The sequence below is a fragment of the Sodiomyces alcalophilus genome (assembly GCF_042370955.1).
Source record: "Sodiomyces alcalophilus JCM 7366 unplaced genomic scaffold ACRALscaffold_2, whole genome shotgun sequence".
Taxonomy (NCBI): Eukaryota; Fungi; Ascomycota; class Sordariomycetes; order Glomerellales; family Plectosphaerellaceae; genus Sodiomyces; species Sodiomyces alcalophilus.
In genome coordinates, this window is record NW_027263533.1 from 402372 (window position 1) to 421290 (window position 18919).

Sequence of the window (18919 nt, forward strand, 5' to 3'; positions counted from 1 at the left end):
CACCTCCACCTCCACCTCCACGACCTCACCAGCGCGCCCCCCCAAATCCCGCGTCGAGACCCAACCGCACTACCGCCTGACCTTCACCTGCTCCCCCTGCAACACCCAATCCACCCACAACATCTCCAAGCAGGGCTACCACCGCGGCTCCGTCCTCGTCACCTGCCCCGGCTGTCGCAACCGCCACGTCATCGCCGACCACCTCAACATCTTCAGCGACCGCCACTTCACCGTCGAGGACCTCATGCGCGAAAAGGGCCAGCTCGTCAAGAAGGGCACCCTCGGCGAGGACGGCGACATTGAGTTTTGGGAGGACGACGCCGACGCTTCCCCTGCTGGCGCTGGCGCCTCGGCCTCGCAGGACGGGTTTAGCTTGGCTGGCCAGCCCCAGCAGCAGGGCGGTAGCTCTACAGCATCGTGATGGTGGGCAAGAGGCGTCTTCACAGACGTGACGTGTAGAAACATATAAAAGCTGGCCTGGGATGGCCTCTGGTGATCTGATTGAAGAGACGACAGCGCCTTTTATTATACTGTTTATCATGGGAGAAAATATGGCCTTGCAACTGGCCTCGGCGCATCGGAGGGATTGGAATATCCCGTCACACCACCAATACACATCCTAATAGACATCACGGGCGTGGAAAGGTTGAGGGACCTGCAAAACATGCTCTTCTTCCTCAACGGGCCTTCACTACTCGTGTATCCTCACCACACTCCATATGTAACATAGCATTAGATACCACTTTCGATAAATCCCAATTCTCTCGGCACAACGCCGCAACGCCATTCTATCCATGCTACTCGTTACATGAGTGCTTATTCAACGTAGACAATCTTGAAAAACAAAGAAAAATCACCACTGCTTAAACGCCTGCCGATAAGCCTTATACTCCTGCACCTTGACCTTCTTCTTCTCCTTCTTCTTCTCCGTTTTCTTCCGCTTGTCCCGGTTGAACTTCTCCGGCTGCGTCACCGCCTCAATCTTCCGCTTGCTCGACCTCGCCTGCCGCCTCGCCCTCACCTCCTCCCGGATCGCGAGCAGCGTCTTGGAGTACTCGGCCGTGCCAAACTTCTTCTGCAGCGCGTCCATCAGCACCTGCGCCCGCGTCCGCACCGCCTCGTGCTTCGTCTTGAACCCCTCGTCGAGCGAAAACGGCGTCGAGATGGACGGGTCCGTGATGCTCTGCAGCGGGTACAGGATCGTCTTGAGCGACGGCGCGAGGTCCGCGTCCGCCACCCGCCGGCACACCGTCTCCAGCACCTCCATCGCCGCCACCTTGCCCGTCATCGCCGCCGAGTTGGCCTTGACGTCCTGCCGCAGGATCGACGAGAGCTTCCAGAACAGGTACTGCAGGTCCTTGCCGCGCTGCTCCAGCCTCGACTCCTCCTCCTCCTCCGCCTCCCGGTCGTCCGCCAGCGCATCGGCCACGGGTCCGTCGCGCATCCGCACCTGCATGCGTGGGCCGAGGAAGATCAGGATCTGCGTGACTTCGGCCGCAAGTTCGTCATCGACCCCCTCCTTCGTCCGCAAGGCGCCCATCGCTAGTCGCACCAGTTCTTGGACATCTTCGTTTCCGAGTTCCAGGCCATGCGAGCCGTTCATGGTTTCGCCGGGAGACGCCGATTGCGTCGCGAAATCCGCGAGGTACGAGCTGACCAGCTTCGCGGCGCTCAACTTGGCCGATCCCTCGGGATGCGTCAGGCAGTTGCGAATGTCGGTCCAGAGATCCCGCAAAGCCGGCGCCAGGAGCTGCGCCGGGTACGCCTGCACGAGGATATGGGTAGTCTTCAGCGTCGTGTTGATCAGGTCCTCATCCACCACCCGAACGTCCTCGGCCCCCACAATCTCGCCAATCTTATCCAGGACGAGCTTCACCTCCTTCTGATCCTTGTCGGAAGGTTCTCTCGCTTCGAAGAAGAACCCAAACGCCCGGATCCCGAGTCCCAGAACCGCGGGGTTGTCGTCTTGGTCAAGCCAGGATCGGAGAAGGGCCAAGAACGTCTTCATCCGCTCCTTGTCGGCCCGTCGGAAGATTTCCTTGATCAGCTCGCCCCCCGCGAGACGGCACTTGTCGCTCTCGTCGTTGGCAACGACAAAGATGAGGGGCAAGAAGCACGTGGCGACAATCTCCTGTACGAAATCATCCGAAGACTTCCTCAGCAGCAGATGGATAATCTCCATGACCGACAGTCGCCCACCCTCGCGATCGTACTTGAGGTTGCCGACGATCATGTTGAGCTGCTTGGCCCACCGCGCCTTCTTCTGAGGATACTCCCGAAGGAATTGGAAAAAGGCACCCCTGGCCAGGTCGCGAGTGTCCTTGTCGTCGTTGGTGATCATAACCGTCCCGACATAGTCGAGCGTGTCGTACACCGTCGCCGTCTCGATCCTGCGGTCCAGCACCGATCGCAAAAAGTTGAACGTGACGTGTCGGTAAAGGGGGTCGGTGAGGTCATCCTTCAGCTTCGTAACGAGCATGTCAATCGCCGCGTCCTTGACCACGACGTCCCGCCTGTCCCTCAGAACAACGGACACCAGTTTGAGCGCTGACTGCGACAGCTCCGACGCCGTCGTCGCGGACAAGGAGATGCTCTTGGTGGCCTCCTTCGTCGCCACCTTGTAGAGACCCGTGCCCTCGTCCGAGCTGAACGGTACTTTGACGATGGCCGTCAACAGTTTGAACGCCGCCACCTTGACATCCTCCTCCCCGGCCACCACGGCGTCTCCCAGCATCGGCACAAAGCCTAAGATGTTCTCTTCGTTGCGCAGGCTGTCGTACTTCTTCCAGATGGATCGCAGCACGTCGAGCGCAAACCTGGTCAGCTTGTAGGTGTGTTTGCTTCCGGATTCCCGCTCGCTCTTTCTCACACCCTTCTGGTAAAGGTATTTCTTCAACCTCGGGTCGAGCCTTGACACCTGTTCCGGCTTGCCACTCTTGTACACCTCCTGAATGACCTCGTAACAGAACACCAGGGTGTCCCTGCTCTCGGCAGCCGGGTTTTGCAGCAAGCCCGTCGTGATCCGCGTCAGGAGCCCATCAATCTTGCGGACCATTCTGAGGTCGAGCTTCTGCATGAGGAGGGACTGGAGCGGGTGGATGAGATGGATGAGGTGGCTGACCGAGGCAGACTTGGAAATGAGCTCCATCGAGTCCTGACTCTTGCTGGATTTGACTTCCTTCATTTGGCTTGTATACCCTTCGGCGTCTTTTTCTTGACCGGTCACGCCAAAGATGTCGTCGATGATGATTGCGACGATGGGAGGGAGACAATAGTCGAGGTCTCCCTGTCGGAACTCGGGAATGACTTGCAGGAGAATCGAATGGAGGGTGTACGAGAGAACGTGCAGTTGGTATCCTCGCTTGAGAGCTCCTCTCAATTCCTTCAGAATGAAGCCAAAGTACGAAGGCCCCAGAATGCTTGCGATCTGCACCAACGTTTCCCGAGCCATGTCTCGCGACTCGGCCGCTTTACTGCGTAGAATATGGCAGATATCCGTAAGGACGCCCGCCAGCTTCGGGCCCATCTGTTCCTCCGGAAGAAGCTTCAGGAGCTTGACGATGATGATGCCGACGGGTACTCGGTAGCTGACTTCCGACTCGTCCTTCTGGTTCAGGTATTTCAGGAGCGTCGGTAAGAAGTTGTTTGAGATGTCAGCGCTGATCTCGTCGGGCATCGAGAAAGGAAGCCTCCTCATGGACGGGGAAGGACCATCGGCCTCGGCGTCGGCGTGATTGTCCGGCTCGTCCGTCTCCATCTGCACCGGCGCCGCATGCTTCAGCTGGACGGACGACACCAGAGCATCGCCGACCTTCCCGAGGAGTCGAACCACCTGCTTCTGCAGATCCGGCTTCGTCTCTACAAAGCCGATGTACCGCTGTAGAACGACACGGTAATGCTTCCACTCCAGAGACATGGCCAGGTTACCAATGGTCGCAGACGCTTGAGCGCCCAAACCATGGTCATCGCTGCCATCGGTGCGACCGAAGATGAAGTGTTCCAGGATGGGGATAAAGAAGTGGTAGAGATTTTGGCTGCTGAATTCGGATGTCTCGTTCGCTGTCTCCAAGAGCTGAAGGGCGTCCAACTGCCGAGAGGTTGCAGGACTGAGGATGTTGAAGAAGAAAGCCGGCTCAGACGACTCCTCGTCCGCATCGGTCAGCAGACCCTTCAGGTCGGAGACCGCGTGCCAGGTCGGCATCTTAGAGAGCAGATACCCGAAGCTTCGAAGGCATTCTCGCCTGACCGTTGCCGACGGCTCGCGTGCTCCAGAGTACAAGGCGGGCAGTATTATCTTGTCGAGGTAAGTACTAAACTTCTTCTTGGTGCTCTCGTCCTCAGAAGAGGCAGCTTCCTGGATGAACGTCCGTATTCCATCCGCCGAATTGGATGACAGGATGCCGAATTCCTCATCAGCGCGGAGGTAGAACACCATGTTGTGGAGGAGAGGGAGCCATTGTCGGCTGGTAAAAGGGCCATCCTTCCCGGATACCCGGTTGAAGCCAGACAACCGCTTGTCGTAGTCGGGTTCATCAATACGGCCCTCGGCAAAGGCATTCATAGATGTGCAGATCGACGCAATGGGTTCGAGCTGAGCATCGTTCCCACTAAGAACGACCATGAGACGGCAGAGGGATTGCCGGTTATCCCTGTCCTTGAAGTAGCTGAACAGGGCAGACACCGTTTCGAAAATAGTCGAGAACAGTTCGCTGGACGGACCCAGGTCTACGCCGTTTGCTTCGTGGAGTGTGACGAACTGCTCCAGGATCAGCAGGAGCTGACCCTTGGCCTTGGGGTTGACCCGTCTCGGTGGCTGGTTGAGGAGGAAAATCGAGATTTGCAACACTTCGTTGACATTCTCAGACGTCTCAATCAACGGAGAAATGTCAACAACTGTCTCCAGGCAGGCGTCAAGCAAGCTGCTGCTCATGCCGTCTGATTTCAGGGCCACGGTGATGTGTCGAAGGAGGAGGTCGGTGTTGGGATCGAGGAGTTCGGCCTTGATCAGCTCATTGAACTCGGACTCGGAAGCAGGTGCTTTGACTAGTCCGATGAGATTCCGAACGATGCTCAAGCAGAAGATTCTGACCTCGTCTTTGGCCTTCTCGACAGAGACACACTCAATGATCTTGGGCAGGATTTGGCTGTGGATCGAAAGGAACAGCGCGGCTTTGGGGAGCTGGGACCAGATCGAGAGCAGTTGCAGGAGCCCAGAGACACCTTGGGTATTTTCCACCGGCAGATTCTCGATGCGAGGAGAAACGACCTCGGTCGTGATGATCTCTGCGTAGCGAGTCCAGGGGTAATTAGGCGCGTTCCGAAACAGCGAGTTCAAGCACTTCAAGCCGGTGGTCCGCGTGACCTTGTAAAGGGATTCGTGCGATGGTCCCTTCTCTTCCTCTTGCTCTGCATCTCCAGCTGCATCGGACTCGGCAGACAGCTCCCTTAGCTTCCGGCAGGCATAGATGACGCAGTACAAGACGGAGTTGAGCAGCCTGTCGACATAGGGTTCAACATCGGTACCGAGTTCGTTGATCAGCGGCAGCATCATGTTCATGAAACCGACTTGCTTCCGGGGGTTCAAGATTTCTCGGGAAAACAGATCCTCCCGGAGGCCCGAGTCCTGCATGACGGTGAGACCTCTCAGACTTCCCAGCGCAATGTCTAGGAAGCCGCCAAGGTCCTCTGGTGACAGGTTTCTCAGAACAGCGAGACGAGTGGCCGCTAGGCCGTGCCGGCCGCTCGCCGCTCCCTTCTTGGAGATGGTTCTTCCGTAGAGTAGTCTCAGCAAGACCGGCATCAGCTCGGGACGATGCTCGGCTCGGATGGCCTGCTCGCCCTGCAAGAGGACAGTCAACTCGTTCTTGAACCTCGCCTCGTCGAGCAAGAATTCCAAGTTCTCCTGGTACGGCTTGATACCTTCTTGCTTCCAGGTCAGAATCGACTTGAGGGCCGACTTTTGAACCTCTATGTCGCCGTTTTCCAGCTGATGGAGGAGAGCTTGGTATACTCTCTCGCTCTCATAGAGGGACTTGGGATTGACGAATTTCTCGAACACGGCGAGCATGGCTTTCCGGTCATAAAGGGACCAACTGTCCGCACCGGAATCACCCTCGCCTTGAAGCTCGTCTTCATCCTGATCTTCCTCGTCTTCCACGCCTCCCTCGTCGCCCTCGACTTCCTCAACTTGTTCGAGGTCTGTTGACGGACCCGTGGATTCAGAAGCCCATGACAAGAAGTACGGGACAATCTTTCGAGACCGCTTCTCTGCCAGTGCCGGCAAGCCGGCGAGTACTTTAAGGGCCTGGGATCGAGCATTGGCGGGATGCGTCTCGACGGGTTGTTGTTGCTTGTCGAAGTACTCGAGCATGATTTGGAGGACGCTCTCGACCGTGTTGTGCACTTCCTCAGCTGTGGTCGTGAGCTTCTGGAGATGAGTACAGTCAAAGTCGGTCAGTGGTTTGCGTGCCTGGCCTGGCAGCGAACCTGGCCCAGAGCCTCTGGTCGAAGGAACGTCAAGCCAGTCCAGGACCAGAGTTAGGATAACTTCCTCGCCGGATTTGGACTGCCCAACCTGCCCTAACGCGGTGGTGGCGTCTTTCCAAAGAGGCGTAAGCTTGACGGTCATCATGCCGAACAGGAAAGCCGGGACTGCGAGCCGCAACCACGAGCCTTCACCCAACGAGGAGTATGTCTGTCCAAGTTTGCGAATGTGCATGGCGACGACTCTCAATGTGCCAAGCTCCAAAGGAGTCTCTTCGATCTCGGTCATCAGGGCCAGGCACGACGATTCGTCTGGGGTCGAGTCGAGATTGGCAAAGATCTTTAACGTCGCGAGTCGAAGCTCATGCGAGGGTGACGAGAGGTTGTCGACCAGAGCCTTAACGAGGGGATCCACCTCAGTCTTCGAGCCTTCACTGCTGCTGCTGCTCTCCCGTTGTTCTACGGGCGGCGCACTTCGCTTCAGCTGTTCGTACGTCAAGTATGCTTCGAGGAATCCTATCGACCGACTGAACCGAGGCAGAGCGGCTCGAAGTAGGGGCTCTAAGCCAGGGTCCACGGGACCAGCCACTTTACTCATACGCAAGTACGCATGGAAGCCTTGGCTGACACTGAAGTGGACCTCGTCTGAAGCGAGGGACGAGGTCGGCCGCAGCGCGAGCTTCAGCTTTCTGAGCAAGAGGTCGGCAATCTTTGCAGTGGCACTCGGGTGGACGGTTGTCGAGTCCAGGAGATCTAATAACATGGAGTACTTGGGCAAACACCTGTCTCTCCATGTCTGGGGGTCCTTGTCATACGTGCCACGTTCAGGGAACGGAGAGACTTCCAGCCGCTCGAACTTTGCCACGATCTGGTCCTGCCAGCCTCGTGGGAGGGTCCAGGTCTCCTTGTCCCCAGGGGCCGGAAGGCTACCGGCCTTGACCATCTTGGGCAGGAAGATGCATAGCTCGTCGTCGTTGTGCCCTTGCGACCAATGACTGCCGACGAATCTGAAGAAGAAAAAATGTTAGTTATCCACAAGCAACTTGGGAAGGAATATGGAGGATATGCTCACCTCTGGAAATATGATAGGAATAGGCTACGGAACCGTTGAGAGTCCAGCTCCGAGAGGTAGGCGCAAAACGGGATAAACCATCTCATGAATGGCTCCCGCTGTAGTGAATTGGTGAAGTCCTTGATGCATGGGATAAGGGCGTCCATGGGAGCTACATGCCACACAATGGCGGTGTTGGCAATAACATGTTTCCAGACCAGATTGGCCTGGTCAGATGACACGTCTGGCGCACGCTTCGTCGTCCAGTCCAGCATGGACACGATGCGCCGGACAACGGATGACCAGCTGCCCATCCTCGATCCCGCACGTACGCCAGCTACTGTGCTGAAAGCCCTAATCAACGGAACAAACCGCCATGGTTTGTCAGAGGTCTGTTCTGCCAACCGGAGATTGGCCTCCTCCAAGAGGGCTTCTTCTAGCGGTGCGAAAGTAGTGGCGTTGGAATGATGGATGACGCTGGTGAGGACGCCGCAGATTACGTCTGACCACGTCGATTGCGCAGAGAGTTCCAATTCGGAGGCGGGTAAGGCTCCCAAGAGAGCCTTCAAGATGGGTTGTGCCGTCGAGTGCAATGTCTCTCCAGGACCTTTCATGGCCTCGGAGAACATGGTCATTATCCCGTCCTGGTATAGCTGGAACTGGCGGTCCCCGGCAATGCTCAAGAGGTCATCTCGGGCGTGTGCGACGATGGAAACCAGCGCGGTCTCACGGTTGGCGGGGGCAGCGGCCTTCTTGATGAGGAAGCTGGCGGCTTCGGCGGCAAACCGCGCAATGTAATGGGGATGCCGTGTCTTTCCCAGTAGCGGGGCAAGAACATCGTATGTCGGTCGGAGATTGGGAACAATGAGTCTCGAAAGATATTTGAATAGGAATGCGAGGGCGGCAAAAGTCCACTCGATGACTTCGACATCCTGGGGCTTGGCAGCGATGGCTACAATCAAGCCGAGAGAGGCGGCGTAGTGTTTCTCAAACCGAACACCCAGGTCGTGGGCAAAGGCGGTTAGGAGGTCGAGTAGCGGCTCCAGAGACTCTTTCTCTTGCATGGAAATGTATCGCGCGAGGAGCTCGAAGATCCTGGACTCGAAGTGCAGAATCTGCGCCAGACTCTCGGTGAGGGGGAGGACTTGGCGCTTGAAGGAGACGAAGCCGCTGGCGATGTTCAACTCGTTCCATTTTTCTAGGCCGTTCCTAAAGTACGATGTGGTAGAGTCGAGGTCTTCGGCGTCGAGGTCGTGCCGGCGCACTTTTCGCAAGGGGTCGAGGGAATGAAGCTTCCCGATCTTGGTCTGGAAAGACTCCCATCTGTGATTCTTCCGATGGGGAGTCAATCTCTTGCCCTTTCGGGCTTTGGTAATCCGACCAGATGACACTGGCGGCATCTTGGCGCGTGAGGAAACGGAATGGGCGTTGAACGCGGGCTTCCGTGTGGTCCTCGATTTGTCCGTGATCGAATTATCGATGAATGGGGGGTGTTTAGAAAATTTTGGGAGAATGCAAGGACGATAAGCCGATAAGATAGGACGAGATAGGGAGGTACCTGGATAGGATAAGATAAGGAACCTTAATTGGAGCTCCAATTTATCGATAAGAGATAAGCTTGAGTGGGTCTAAGCCAATTGACTCGCCGTCGCAAAACCGCGTTCCTCCCACTCTTCCATCCCCTCGTCACCAACTATCACCAGCTTCTTCTTCTTATATATACTATCCCTAGTCCCTGAACACGGTCAGCCCACGTCGCCACACCATGGCCGCTCCAAAGATGTATGTCAACTTCATAGTCCCGGCTTCCATTGCTCCTACCAAGCTAACAAAATCCAGACTCGTCTTTGGGAGCGTCAATGGCGCGCTCCAGTCTGCTTTCACCAAGGCGGCGACCCTCCATTCCAAGAACAAGTTCGATTTCGCCATTATCACGGGGAACCTTTTTGCAGAAAACGACGACGAAACTGCTGCTTCCCTCCTGGACGGCGATATTAAAGTGCCCTTGCCAACCTACTTCACCGTCGGCACCAGGTCTCTTCCCGCACGCGTCATAGCCAAGATCGAGGCAGAAGAGGAAATATGCGAGAACCTGCACTTCCTCGGCAAGCGCAGCGTCACCAAAATCACGGAAGGAGTTCGCATCGTCGCACTTGGAGGGCTGCTCGACCGGGAGATTATGGGAGGCACGTCTAAGGAGCAGTACCTTCCGTATCACACCGTGCACGATGCCAAGGCTCTCAAGGGTGCCAGCAAGGCCGACATTCTGCTCACGATCATCTGGCCGGCGGGTGTCTGGGCCGGATCGAAGGTCGCCATTACGCCCGAGAACCAGGCCTTGCTCGCCAGCACGCAAGAGGTCGCCGAGCTATGCGATGCCATCCGACCGCGCTACCACTTCTCCATGTCTCCCGCCGACTTCTTCTACGAGCGAGAGCCGTTCGTACACCCTCCCAAGGAAGGGAGCTCCGTGGATAGCTCAATCAGCTTTACGCGATTCATATCCATGGCACCGTACGGCAACCCTTCCAAGGCGAAAGCCATGTACGCCTTCACTCTTCCCCTCCAAGACACCGCCATCGAGGCACCCCTCGGATCAACTCCTTCGCCATTCACCCCGCGGGCACCAAAGCGAAGAACGGCCGATGACGAAGGGTATAACCGATTCTCCAGCGGGCACGACCAAGGCCGACACCACCACGGCGGGCGGCGCGGAAAACGGCGCCAGCGCTCCCCGCCTCCCGGACCCGACCGATGCTTCTTCTGCCTGTCCAACCCCAACCTCTCCCTCCACATGGTCTGCACCGTCGCCGAAGACAGCTACCTTGCTACCGCCAAGGGCCCTCTCGCCACGCCCACGACCTTCTCCGACCACGGCATCCACTTCCCCGGCCACCTCATCATCACCCCGCTCGCCCACACCCCGACCATCGCCAACTCGCACGGCGTCGAGAGCTACACCCCCGACGACGCCCGGCGCACCCACGCCGAGATGACCCGCTTCCGCGAATCCCTCCAGGCCATGGTGGCCGCCAAGTCCAACCACAAGCTCGGCGCCGTCACCTGGGAGATCAGCCGCGCCCGCAACATCCACTGCCACTGGCAGTTCCACCCGCTCCCCGCCGACCTGATCCACAAGGGCCTCGCCGCCGCCGGGTTCAAGGTCGAGGCCGAGAACCTCAAGTACCCGCCCTTCCAGGAACGCGAGCTCTCCTTCGAGAACCAGCTCCACCGCCAGGGTGACGGTGACGGCGACGGAATAGGCGATTACTTCCGCGTCTGGCTCTGGGCCGACAATGGCGAGGACCGCATTAAGGGCTCCAGTCTCGTCATGCCCCTGCCCCGCCACGACGCCGCCGACGCCCCGCGCTTCGACCTGCAGTACCCGCGCCGCGTTGTCGCCAAGCTGCTCGGCCTCGAAAACCGCCTCGTCTGGCAGGACTGCGCCCAGTCGGAGGAGGAGGAGAACAAAGATGTCGCTGCTTTTCGCGAGGCTTTCCGCGATTGGGACTTTACACTGGCACAGACGTTGTCAGTTGCATAATAGCCTGCCTGCTTTGTGGGGTGGGACAGTATATCATCTTCATATACCACGAGGTATATATAATACGTGCTGCCATATGCGTTCTCTTGGTCTCTTTTTTTTTTTTTTTTTTGCTCTTTTTCCCCCGTCTCCTCTCCAGGAAACAGTGGAATCTCGGTCAAGGTGCTAGGACAACAGCGGCGTTTTCAACGGGAACTGGAAAAGGATAAGAATAACCAGCACAAAGCCATGCATATATCGGCGTTGGGAGTCAAGTTAGGGACACAGTATGGGGTAGTATCTTACCAAGGTCGAAGGTCAGATGGGATGAACAGCAACGGATGGATAGACAGACCTATGCTTCACATGACGGTTCATCGGCACCTCTTTGCTTTACGTTGGCCGTCCAATATCCCTGAGCACTCCGAATAGCATAGCATTGCTTCTTCCTTGCTTGGAATATAACGAGGTAGTCAAATAACCTCGAATATGCTCAGAAACAAGGTGTTCTCTTGCTTGTTACGGTGCAGCCGTCCTCGCATATCAGCAGACTTGAGAGTTGTCTATTGGCATTACCCATTCCTCTAGGCTCGCCATCACCGCTGATCCTTTGCCTACAGCCACTGTACCTTACGCTGCCCTGCCAGTCATGATTCCGACTGAAACAAGGTCGTGAAGTGTGAACAACACAACACACATGGACGATGAATGACTGGTCTGGTTATTGATATTTTCCCTCAATTTAGAGCCCAACCTAGTGTGTACATAAGTGTAGTCCGCAACCAAACCGCGGCACCAAAATGCCACCCAGGTTTTGTACAGGACCATGAGCGTCTCTGCCCATGCCAGAACAAACAAACAAGGCTTTGCCACCGGTCTACCCAGATGGTCAAAGATAAGAAAGGGGAATCTTGGAAACAACCGCCATCTCTCCTCGCCTGTTTTCATCTGTTCCGTCTCTCTACTGCTCTCGCATATATACATGGGCCGCATGGAATGCGCCAGTATGACAATGGGCCGGGTTGCAAAACAACCCGGCCCTGAGGGTGTTCTCTCTCGTGGTAATATGAACGTCGTAAGGAAATAAGTCATGTGTGTGACGTGGGGTATCCGTAGGATTGATGGGACCGCAGGGGTCGATGGGTAAATCTGATAGACTGGTGTTGTTGGTTCCAGTTTGGTGACGGCAGTGGGAGTTGATCAGTCGGCAGGAAGACAGATCAACATCTGTGAAGCTTTTTGATATCATCATCGACATCCAACCAACCGAAAGACGTGATCATCGTCATGGCGGAAGCGATTAGACTCTGCGTCACATCTGCGTCTGACCCTTGAGCAAGAGCATCGGGTCGATAGAGACTAAAAGAAAATGGGAAAGGGGAATGTAAAGAAGAAGAAAAGTGGCAAGAGAGCAGAAAGTGCTTTGCGGAAGTGCAACTCACAGCACCCGCAGATGCTGGATCCAAATACGCGGCTCCGCAGCAACAGCGATGAGGTGGAAATGCAAAGCCAGCCGTATGCCAATGCGTCTAATGTAGTGTTCTGGTAGACGAGAAAGAAGAATAGAAGAGAAAAAAGAAAGCAGGTTTGTACAGAGCCCATCAACAGGCTGTGTGTGGGGCGTGTAATATCATCACGGCCGTGCAAGACCAGATGGCTGTGTATGAGATACCGACGGACGGGTGTGCAGGGCCAAAGTTGTCGAGCGAGCAGCGCCAAGATTAAGGCCGGTCGTATGTGCAGAGGAGACGCGAGCAATAGACATGGTGCAAAGTTGCGTCGTGCCGACCAAATTAGACAAGGCCCGGGTGACAACCTCGCCAAACTGCACCTTCGCCTGGACAGGAGTCCAAAGTCGAGTATCGTCCTAAAAACCCCCCATCGTCGTACGGTCGGGGGGGTGGATGTCTTCCAAGGCTCAAAGACCAAGACACCCAGGAATGTAAAGATTCGGCTCAATACGAAGCCATTCGTCGCGTATGGCTGCGTTCGCCCAGGATCGGGGAGTTGCCAACCATGGCGATCGGACTCTGACGGATAATGCAGGGACGGGAAACGTGTGCTGTCGGGGATTGATCCACACAGGGACCACGTTGACCAAACGCAAACGTCTGGGCACGTCCAAGGCCTTTGCGCCCGTTATTCTTGAGCCGACCGAGCTCCCTCTCACACGTCCGCTGATGCTTCTCGTCGGCCATCTCGACATAATTCTGCGGATAGCATCGGAGGCGATACTCGGCGAAGAACGTGCTGTATCCTCCTTCCAAGATGTAGACCTCCGGATAAGTGAGTTTGGGATAGTGCTCGGCATTCACAGCTCGATCCTCGGAACGAACATGGCGTGCCATGAGGGGTGCGCGGTGGACCGAGTACTCGCAGTGGAAAATAAGAAGCGTGCGTCCTTCCATAGGATGGCGGAACAATTGCGACGACAAGAGCTCCTTGCTGTTGTAGTTGACAGCGCCATCAATATGACCGCCGTCATACTCGTACTCGAACCGGCAGTCAATGATCATCTTGTGGTCGAAATGCTCGCTATACTTGCCATCCAGAACATTCACCAACGTCTCCTTGTCAATCCTCGGAATGTTGTCGGACGGGTCATCAGAAACACGGTGAGGCAGGATGAGCTCGTGCACTTCGTGAATCTCGGCGGCCGCTTGGAGCTCCGGTACAGCAGGGACGGAATTTTCCTCATTTTTCGGCTTCATGATGTCGGCGGGATGCTCGAACATGCTGAGAGAGCGGCGATACTGCTTGCGGGGACGCATAAAGGGGTTCGAAGGACGGCGGCTGTGGTGGTTCGAAGGGAGGCCATTCCGGGGGCCCATACCGCTCATGCCAGGAAACGGCGGGCGGGTTCGAAAGGCACCGGGTCCGGGGGCAGACGGGCTGTTGGCGGACTGAGGCCGCTTCTCGCTAGCCGGCGGAGAGTTGCTCTCGAAGCACTCGCTAAGGCTGAGAGCCGAACTCGTGTGGCTCAGTCGACTTTCGCCAGGAAATCCCCCAAACCGGAAAGTGGACATTGGGTTATCTGTCGCGGTATTGGCTCGGCCGGGTACGCCACAGGTGGAATGGCCCTTTGTTCGCGTCAGCGATGGTCGGCGAGGAGCTGCCTTTCTACGCCTAGTTTCAGTTAGCGATGACTAGCCCCAGGAGAGCAGATTGCGGGGGTTTGCATTGGGCACATAACGTACTCCATGACAGCCAGTGGCCTCGGGACATCCAGGAGACCATGGCGAGTAATGGGTGCAGGGGAATCGAGCATCATCTCGTCGTCTTGCCGTTCTTCGGACATGGATGTGGCGGGTGTGGGCGAGACAATGTCCACTTGCGAGAAGAAAGGGACCTTGTGAGGAAGCGGGGACATGTCCATCGTCTCGTTGAGCTGACCCGGGGAAGATGACGGTAGAGGTGGTGTCGTCACATAATCTGCTCTGCGTCAGCAACCGCGCGTCTTACAAGACGGCCGCTACCACTCACGTCTCGTCTCATCTGCATCTCCCATGATACTGGCGGTGAAGAGGGCTCTTCGGGGGGTGGGGAAAACGGGACTGGCAAAAAAGAAAAAAGCAAGTCAGCGAGTCAAACTTTCGAAAACCAACAGCAGAAGGAGAGGCGAGTCGAACCTAGCATCACTATCAAGGCGGAAGTTCTGGGACAGATCCGCAGCTAAGCTAGCGGCTGGTGAAGAACCGCGAACGTCCTTGACGCTGAAGTAGTCGGGATTGGGCTTGTGAAGACGCTCACGTAGGCTCAAAATACTACCGCCGCCGGTAATGCCCGAAAGACGAGCATTGGTGTGCGGACGGAACATATCTCTGGATCCCCAAGAGGGAACTGGCACTGGGCGGTGCATGGCCGCCAATGGCGAAGAGTGCTCCATGGTGTGTGTAAATGAACACGACAAAGGTCCTCCCTGGGAACGGGAGGAGTGTTGGCAGAGTACTACTTGCTGAAGGCGGACCTAAGAAAGATGGTCGAAATAGCGGGAGGCACAGGAGAATAATAGATGTGCGTTATTCCCAAGTCGATACTCGCTATCTTCTGTGTACGAGAAAGAAGGATGACGGGAAGGAGAGACGGAAAGCGGCATAAAACGATGCTGCAACACCTCGTCTGAAGCTTATTGAACCCTTCCCCTCTTCGTTTATTCTCTTGACCATAGATCGGGGCAGAGGTCTCTCGGTCTGATATTGAGACAAATGTGTCTGGGTCGAATTATTTACCAGCCAGCCGGAGGTCGAGGGCCGGGACTTCAAAATGGCGATTGGTTTCGGAGTTCACAATGTCGAAGCCCAGCGTGACAGGACCACGGCAGGGGTACTGAGGCTGGTGCTTGGAGATCGGATTGTCGTCGGAGTGACTTGCATTGGACGATGCAGGTCGAGCTCGAGAAGCTGATTCAATCTGGCGAGTCTGCAGTCAAAAGCCTACAGAGAGAGAGATCGGATGAAGGACTGCAAGGTCCGTCGAACTGTCGAGTTAAGATAACCTAAAATTATAGACGTCTTAGGTCGGACAGTCCCCTTTCTTTGCCGTAGAGTCCAATGCCGCCCTTTCGTGTATGGAACGTGCTCCCAGTGAACGTCTCGTGAAGAGAGTCGGAGGATCGATCTCGCCGTTCTTCCACCGACCGACTGGAGCTGTGACCGAGAAGACGGACGAGCGGCAGGCGGGAGAAAGGGCGAGTGAAGAAGCCGGATCGATACTGGAGGAGACGTCTGTCTTTCCCTAAGGTAGAGGACCGTTGTGGGAAAGAACGAGAGCTTGCCTACAAGAAAAAGCGGCCTCTAAGGAGAGATGGTCGGAGGGGAAGGAGCGGCGAGGAGGCGGAGGAGGAAAGAATGAAGAAGCTCGAAAAGCGAAGAGGGAAGAAAGTGTGGAGGGAAGGGGGGGAAGTGAGGGTTTTGAGAAGCAATTCGAAAAGGGAGTCGACCAGGATGAAGGCGGTTGCTAGAGGCAAGATGGGAAGTACAATGTAACTCGGTACCCTCCTAGATCCCTGGTGGTGGTTGCCCGAGATGGAAGCGCCTGCAGACACGTTCGGATGAGCCAGTCGGTAGCAAGAAAGGAAAAAGAAAAGAAAAAGGAACAGAAAGCATTACCTACATACAACGTACAGCATCCACTGGAGCCACTGCTGCAGGTATCCGGCCGAATTGGACTGAATAAAGAGAAAAAGGTTGTCAGGGAGATCGCAGGTTCCTACCAGGTTTGTGCTAGCCTCGTCTCAAAGCACAGCATCCTCCCTGTCGTCAGTCTCTGCGGTCCGTCCTATGAGGGAGCGATACAGGGTGCAGCCCGCTGTCGTTCCTCCGTAATAGCGGCTACGTCTGGCTTGGTTTTAGGGGGGGTCCAGGGCAGGGCAAAGACACTGCGAGTGCCGTGGGCGCAAAGTGGGGATGGGTGGTCTGTCCCAAAAGAGCAAAAGAGAGGGAGAGAGAAGGAGAGAGGCGGCTTTCACACAGGGGGTCACTGTAAAAGCTTGCGGCCGTTGCCTGGACAGAAACGGGAACGGGTGCGCCAGCCGGTGACGGTTGCAAGCCATTACCTTGGGCGGAGACGACCTACCACGATGACGGAAAGCAAACGACATCATCAGTGGACGACCATGGACCCTAATCAAGGTCCCTGGCTGTGTGGGTCACAGCTCAGCAAGGGCCCAGAACGATTGACGATTGGTTGATTCCCTTGACCTCCCCCACTATGACCTGCTGGCGCCCGAAAGGGATAGGGCCTGTACAGTACGGTGCAGTTTGGCTCCACCGTGCGGATTCACGGCTTTAGTTCCCACTTTATGGCCAACGGTTGCTGCAACGATCACGTACCTGGGTCAATCGTTTGCTAGAAAAATAAGCGGTGAGCTCAACTTGTAAGGTGGTGACTAAACGTCTCCGCACTGTGAGAGCAGTGTGTGCTCCGAGCGTCGAAAGCCACGAACCTCGCTTTTTCTGCCCCATGGGCCTCGAATCAGAGTGACGACAAGGACGGATTTTCCCCAGGGAAGAACCCTCTTTGTTCGCCGTTGCCGGGTATCTTCGTGATCAATTAATTAATATTATTAGAATCCCCGGAGCCAGCTGCGTGGTTGCGGCTTTTTCAATAAAGAAAGAAAAATTCTTTTTTTATACTTTCTTTGAACCTGATTTCCTTGTTCGCCATTGCTATTCATCTCATCTCGTCAACCGCTTTTTCATCCCTGGCACAAGGCGTCGCTCCAATTGATTCCATGTCCTAGGCCTCGGACATCTCGAGCGTTGAAAGATGACTTTCATGGATCAGAATCCATCGACAGGGGAAGATGTTGACAGCTTCGAATATTGTACATAATACAGAGTAATTCTGAATATTGCTCTCTAGGTAATGTCTAATTTCTCCACGTTCAAAGTACCGCATTACATATTACACAATGCCTCATTCTGTGCCAACCGGTCGTCCCCCGCGCATAGGATTATGTCACCTGGACAAAAGCCTACCACGGCCCAGTACCACACACCTAAGCCAAGTCAAGGGATAGATAGATTGTCCGTCTTGGGTCATCACGAATAAAGTTCTATAATAGTACGGTATCGTTGGAAGTAAGGACGTAGGTACTCCATCCCTCTCGGAAGAGACTGTCCCTCACATGCGTAGTGTTCTGTGCCTCCCTCGGAACTATTCATAACACGACCTGAAAGAACCGGGTTTCCCATTCCGTTGCACTTCTTTATCCAAACTTTAATCCTTCCATTGCATGAGCACAAGTAAAACAAAATACAGAGCAAAACAAAAGAAACAGTCCAAAAGACCCTGTCCCCGGTGCCTGCACATGCATCATGTGCTGGCTGCAGCCGTGTCCGACCAACCAACTAGGCGGTTGACTGGCAGCTCTCGGATGCTCCTCCACCCGGGTGCAGCTCTGCAACTCAACTTCCGGGCAAGCAAGTGGTGTGACTGTGCCTTGCGGCATGCAGGCGACTGCCTTCTCTCGTCGCCCATGGACGGCTTAAGCGAGTGATGTATGTACAACGTACATAGGTATCATGATGGACTGTCTGCCGGACGGAACAATCGAATCGTACTGTCATCACTCATGGGCCTGACAAAGCACGTCAGAGCTCTTTGTCGCTTGGCATAATGTGCCGAGGCCGCTTCTGGCGCCAATGTCGACGATACCTGAGGGTTTACCGGCTATTATTGATAATACGGTGTACTCGATATTGCTGGCTGGCTGGCCCGGCATACGAAGTACGTTGTACGTTGTACAACGTGTGTTGTGCGGAAGGTACCAGACTTTCCCACCCCGGATTCCTTGTCAGTACGACTCTGTTGTTTCACGTCCCCAATCCCTCTGGCTGTGCCTGCGGGGCACGGATCCCAACCGGCGAAACGAAGTTGCTTCCTGTTCACCGGATTGAGAAACGGACCTAGGAAGCGACTGTTCTGCTGTCACGGCGCCTGTCTGAAGGGTCATGGCGTAAAGGGAGCAAGCAGCGAGAGCAGCAAATAGTATGTACGCAAGTCCTCGTTTCATCCCATTATGGTACTCGACCTGGCGTAGACCAAATTAAAGGCCGATGATAAGGAAAGCAGTTCGAGATGACGGAATCCCTTGCAGCCTCAAATCGCATGAGGTCGATCAAAGTCCAAACCAGCGCGAACTCCCGGGACTTCAATTGACCCAGACCATTTACGGTAATACCGGACCAAAAAAAACACGTGGTGAACGCGGCCCTAATAAAAAAGTGTACCTCTTTTTAAGTCAGCTCAAACTCAATTGGGGAATCCACAAAGGTCAACTCCCTCGAGTCTTTGATTCTCCCTTTATACTCCGAGTCTGAGTTAACCCGGCCGCACATTGACGTCGATGCATCCCCATC

The 18919-nt window shown here is 55.5% G+C and overlaps 4 protein-coding genes across 4 annotated transcripts; 2 read left to right on the forward strand and 2 right to left on the reverse strand.

Annotated features, from left to right (window-relative positions):
- Window positions 1-46: 46 nt before the first annotated feature.
- Window positions 47-328, forward strand: ACRALDRAFT_1025251 (uncharacterized protein; the record flags this gene model as incomplete). Its single annotated transcript, XM_071014755.1, has 1 exon — window positions 47-328. A coding segment is annotated over one exon (282 nt), but the record flags the coding sequence as incomplete, so codon positions are not given.
- A 525-nt stretch (window positions 329-853) lies between these two features.
- ACRALDRAFT_2099532 (uncharacterized protein) lies at window positions 854-8934 on the reverse strand (the record flags this gene model as incomplete). The annotated part of the gene is made up of 4 exons (XM_071022951.1): window positions 854-3757; window positions 3788-6141; window positions 6211-7490; window positions 7556-8934. The coding sequence occupies 4 exons, from the start codon at window positions 8932-8934 to the stop codon at window positions 854-856; spliced, it is 7917 nt and encodes a 2638-aa protein (XP_070876381.1).
- A 365-nt stretch (window positions 8935-9299) lies between these two features.
- Window positions 9300-11078, forward strand: ACRALDRAFT_2057153 (uncharacterized protein; the record flags this gene model as incomplete). Its single annotated transcript, XM_071021796.1, has 2 exons — window positions 9300-9316; window positions 9374-11078. The coding sequence occupies 2 exons, from the start codon at window positions 9300-9302 to the stop codon at window positions 11076-11078; spliced, it is 1722 nt and encodes a 573-aa protein (XP_070876382.1).
- A 1934-nt stretch (window positions 11079-13012) lies between these two features.
- Window positions 13013-14943, reverse strand: ACRALDRAFT_2039809 (uncharacterized protein; the record flags this gene model as incomplete). Its single annotated transcript, XM_071020987.1, has 4 exons — window positions 13013-14183; window positions 14255-14489; window positions 14541-14611; window positions 14687-14943. 4 exons carry the CDS (start codon window positions 14941-14943, stop codon window positions 13013-13015), a joined length of 1734 nt encoding a protein of 577 aa, XP_070876383.1.
- Window positions 14944-18919: the final 3976 nt, after the last annotated feature.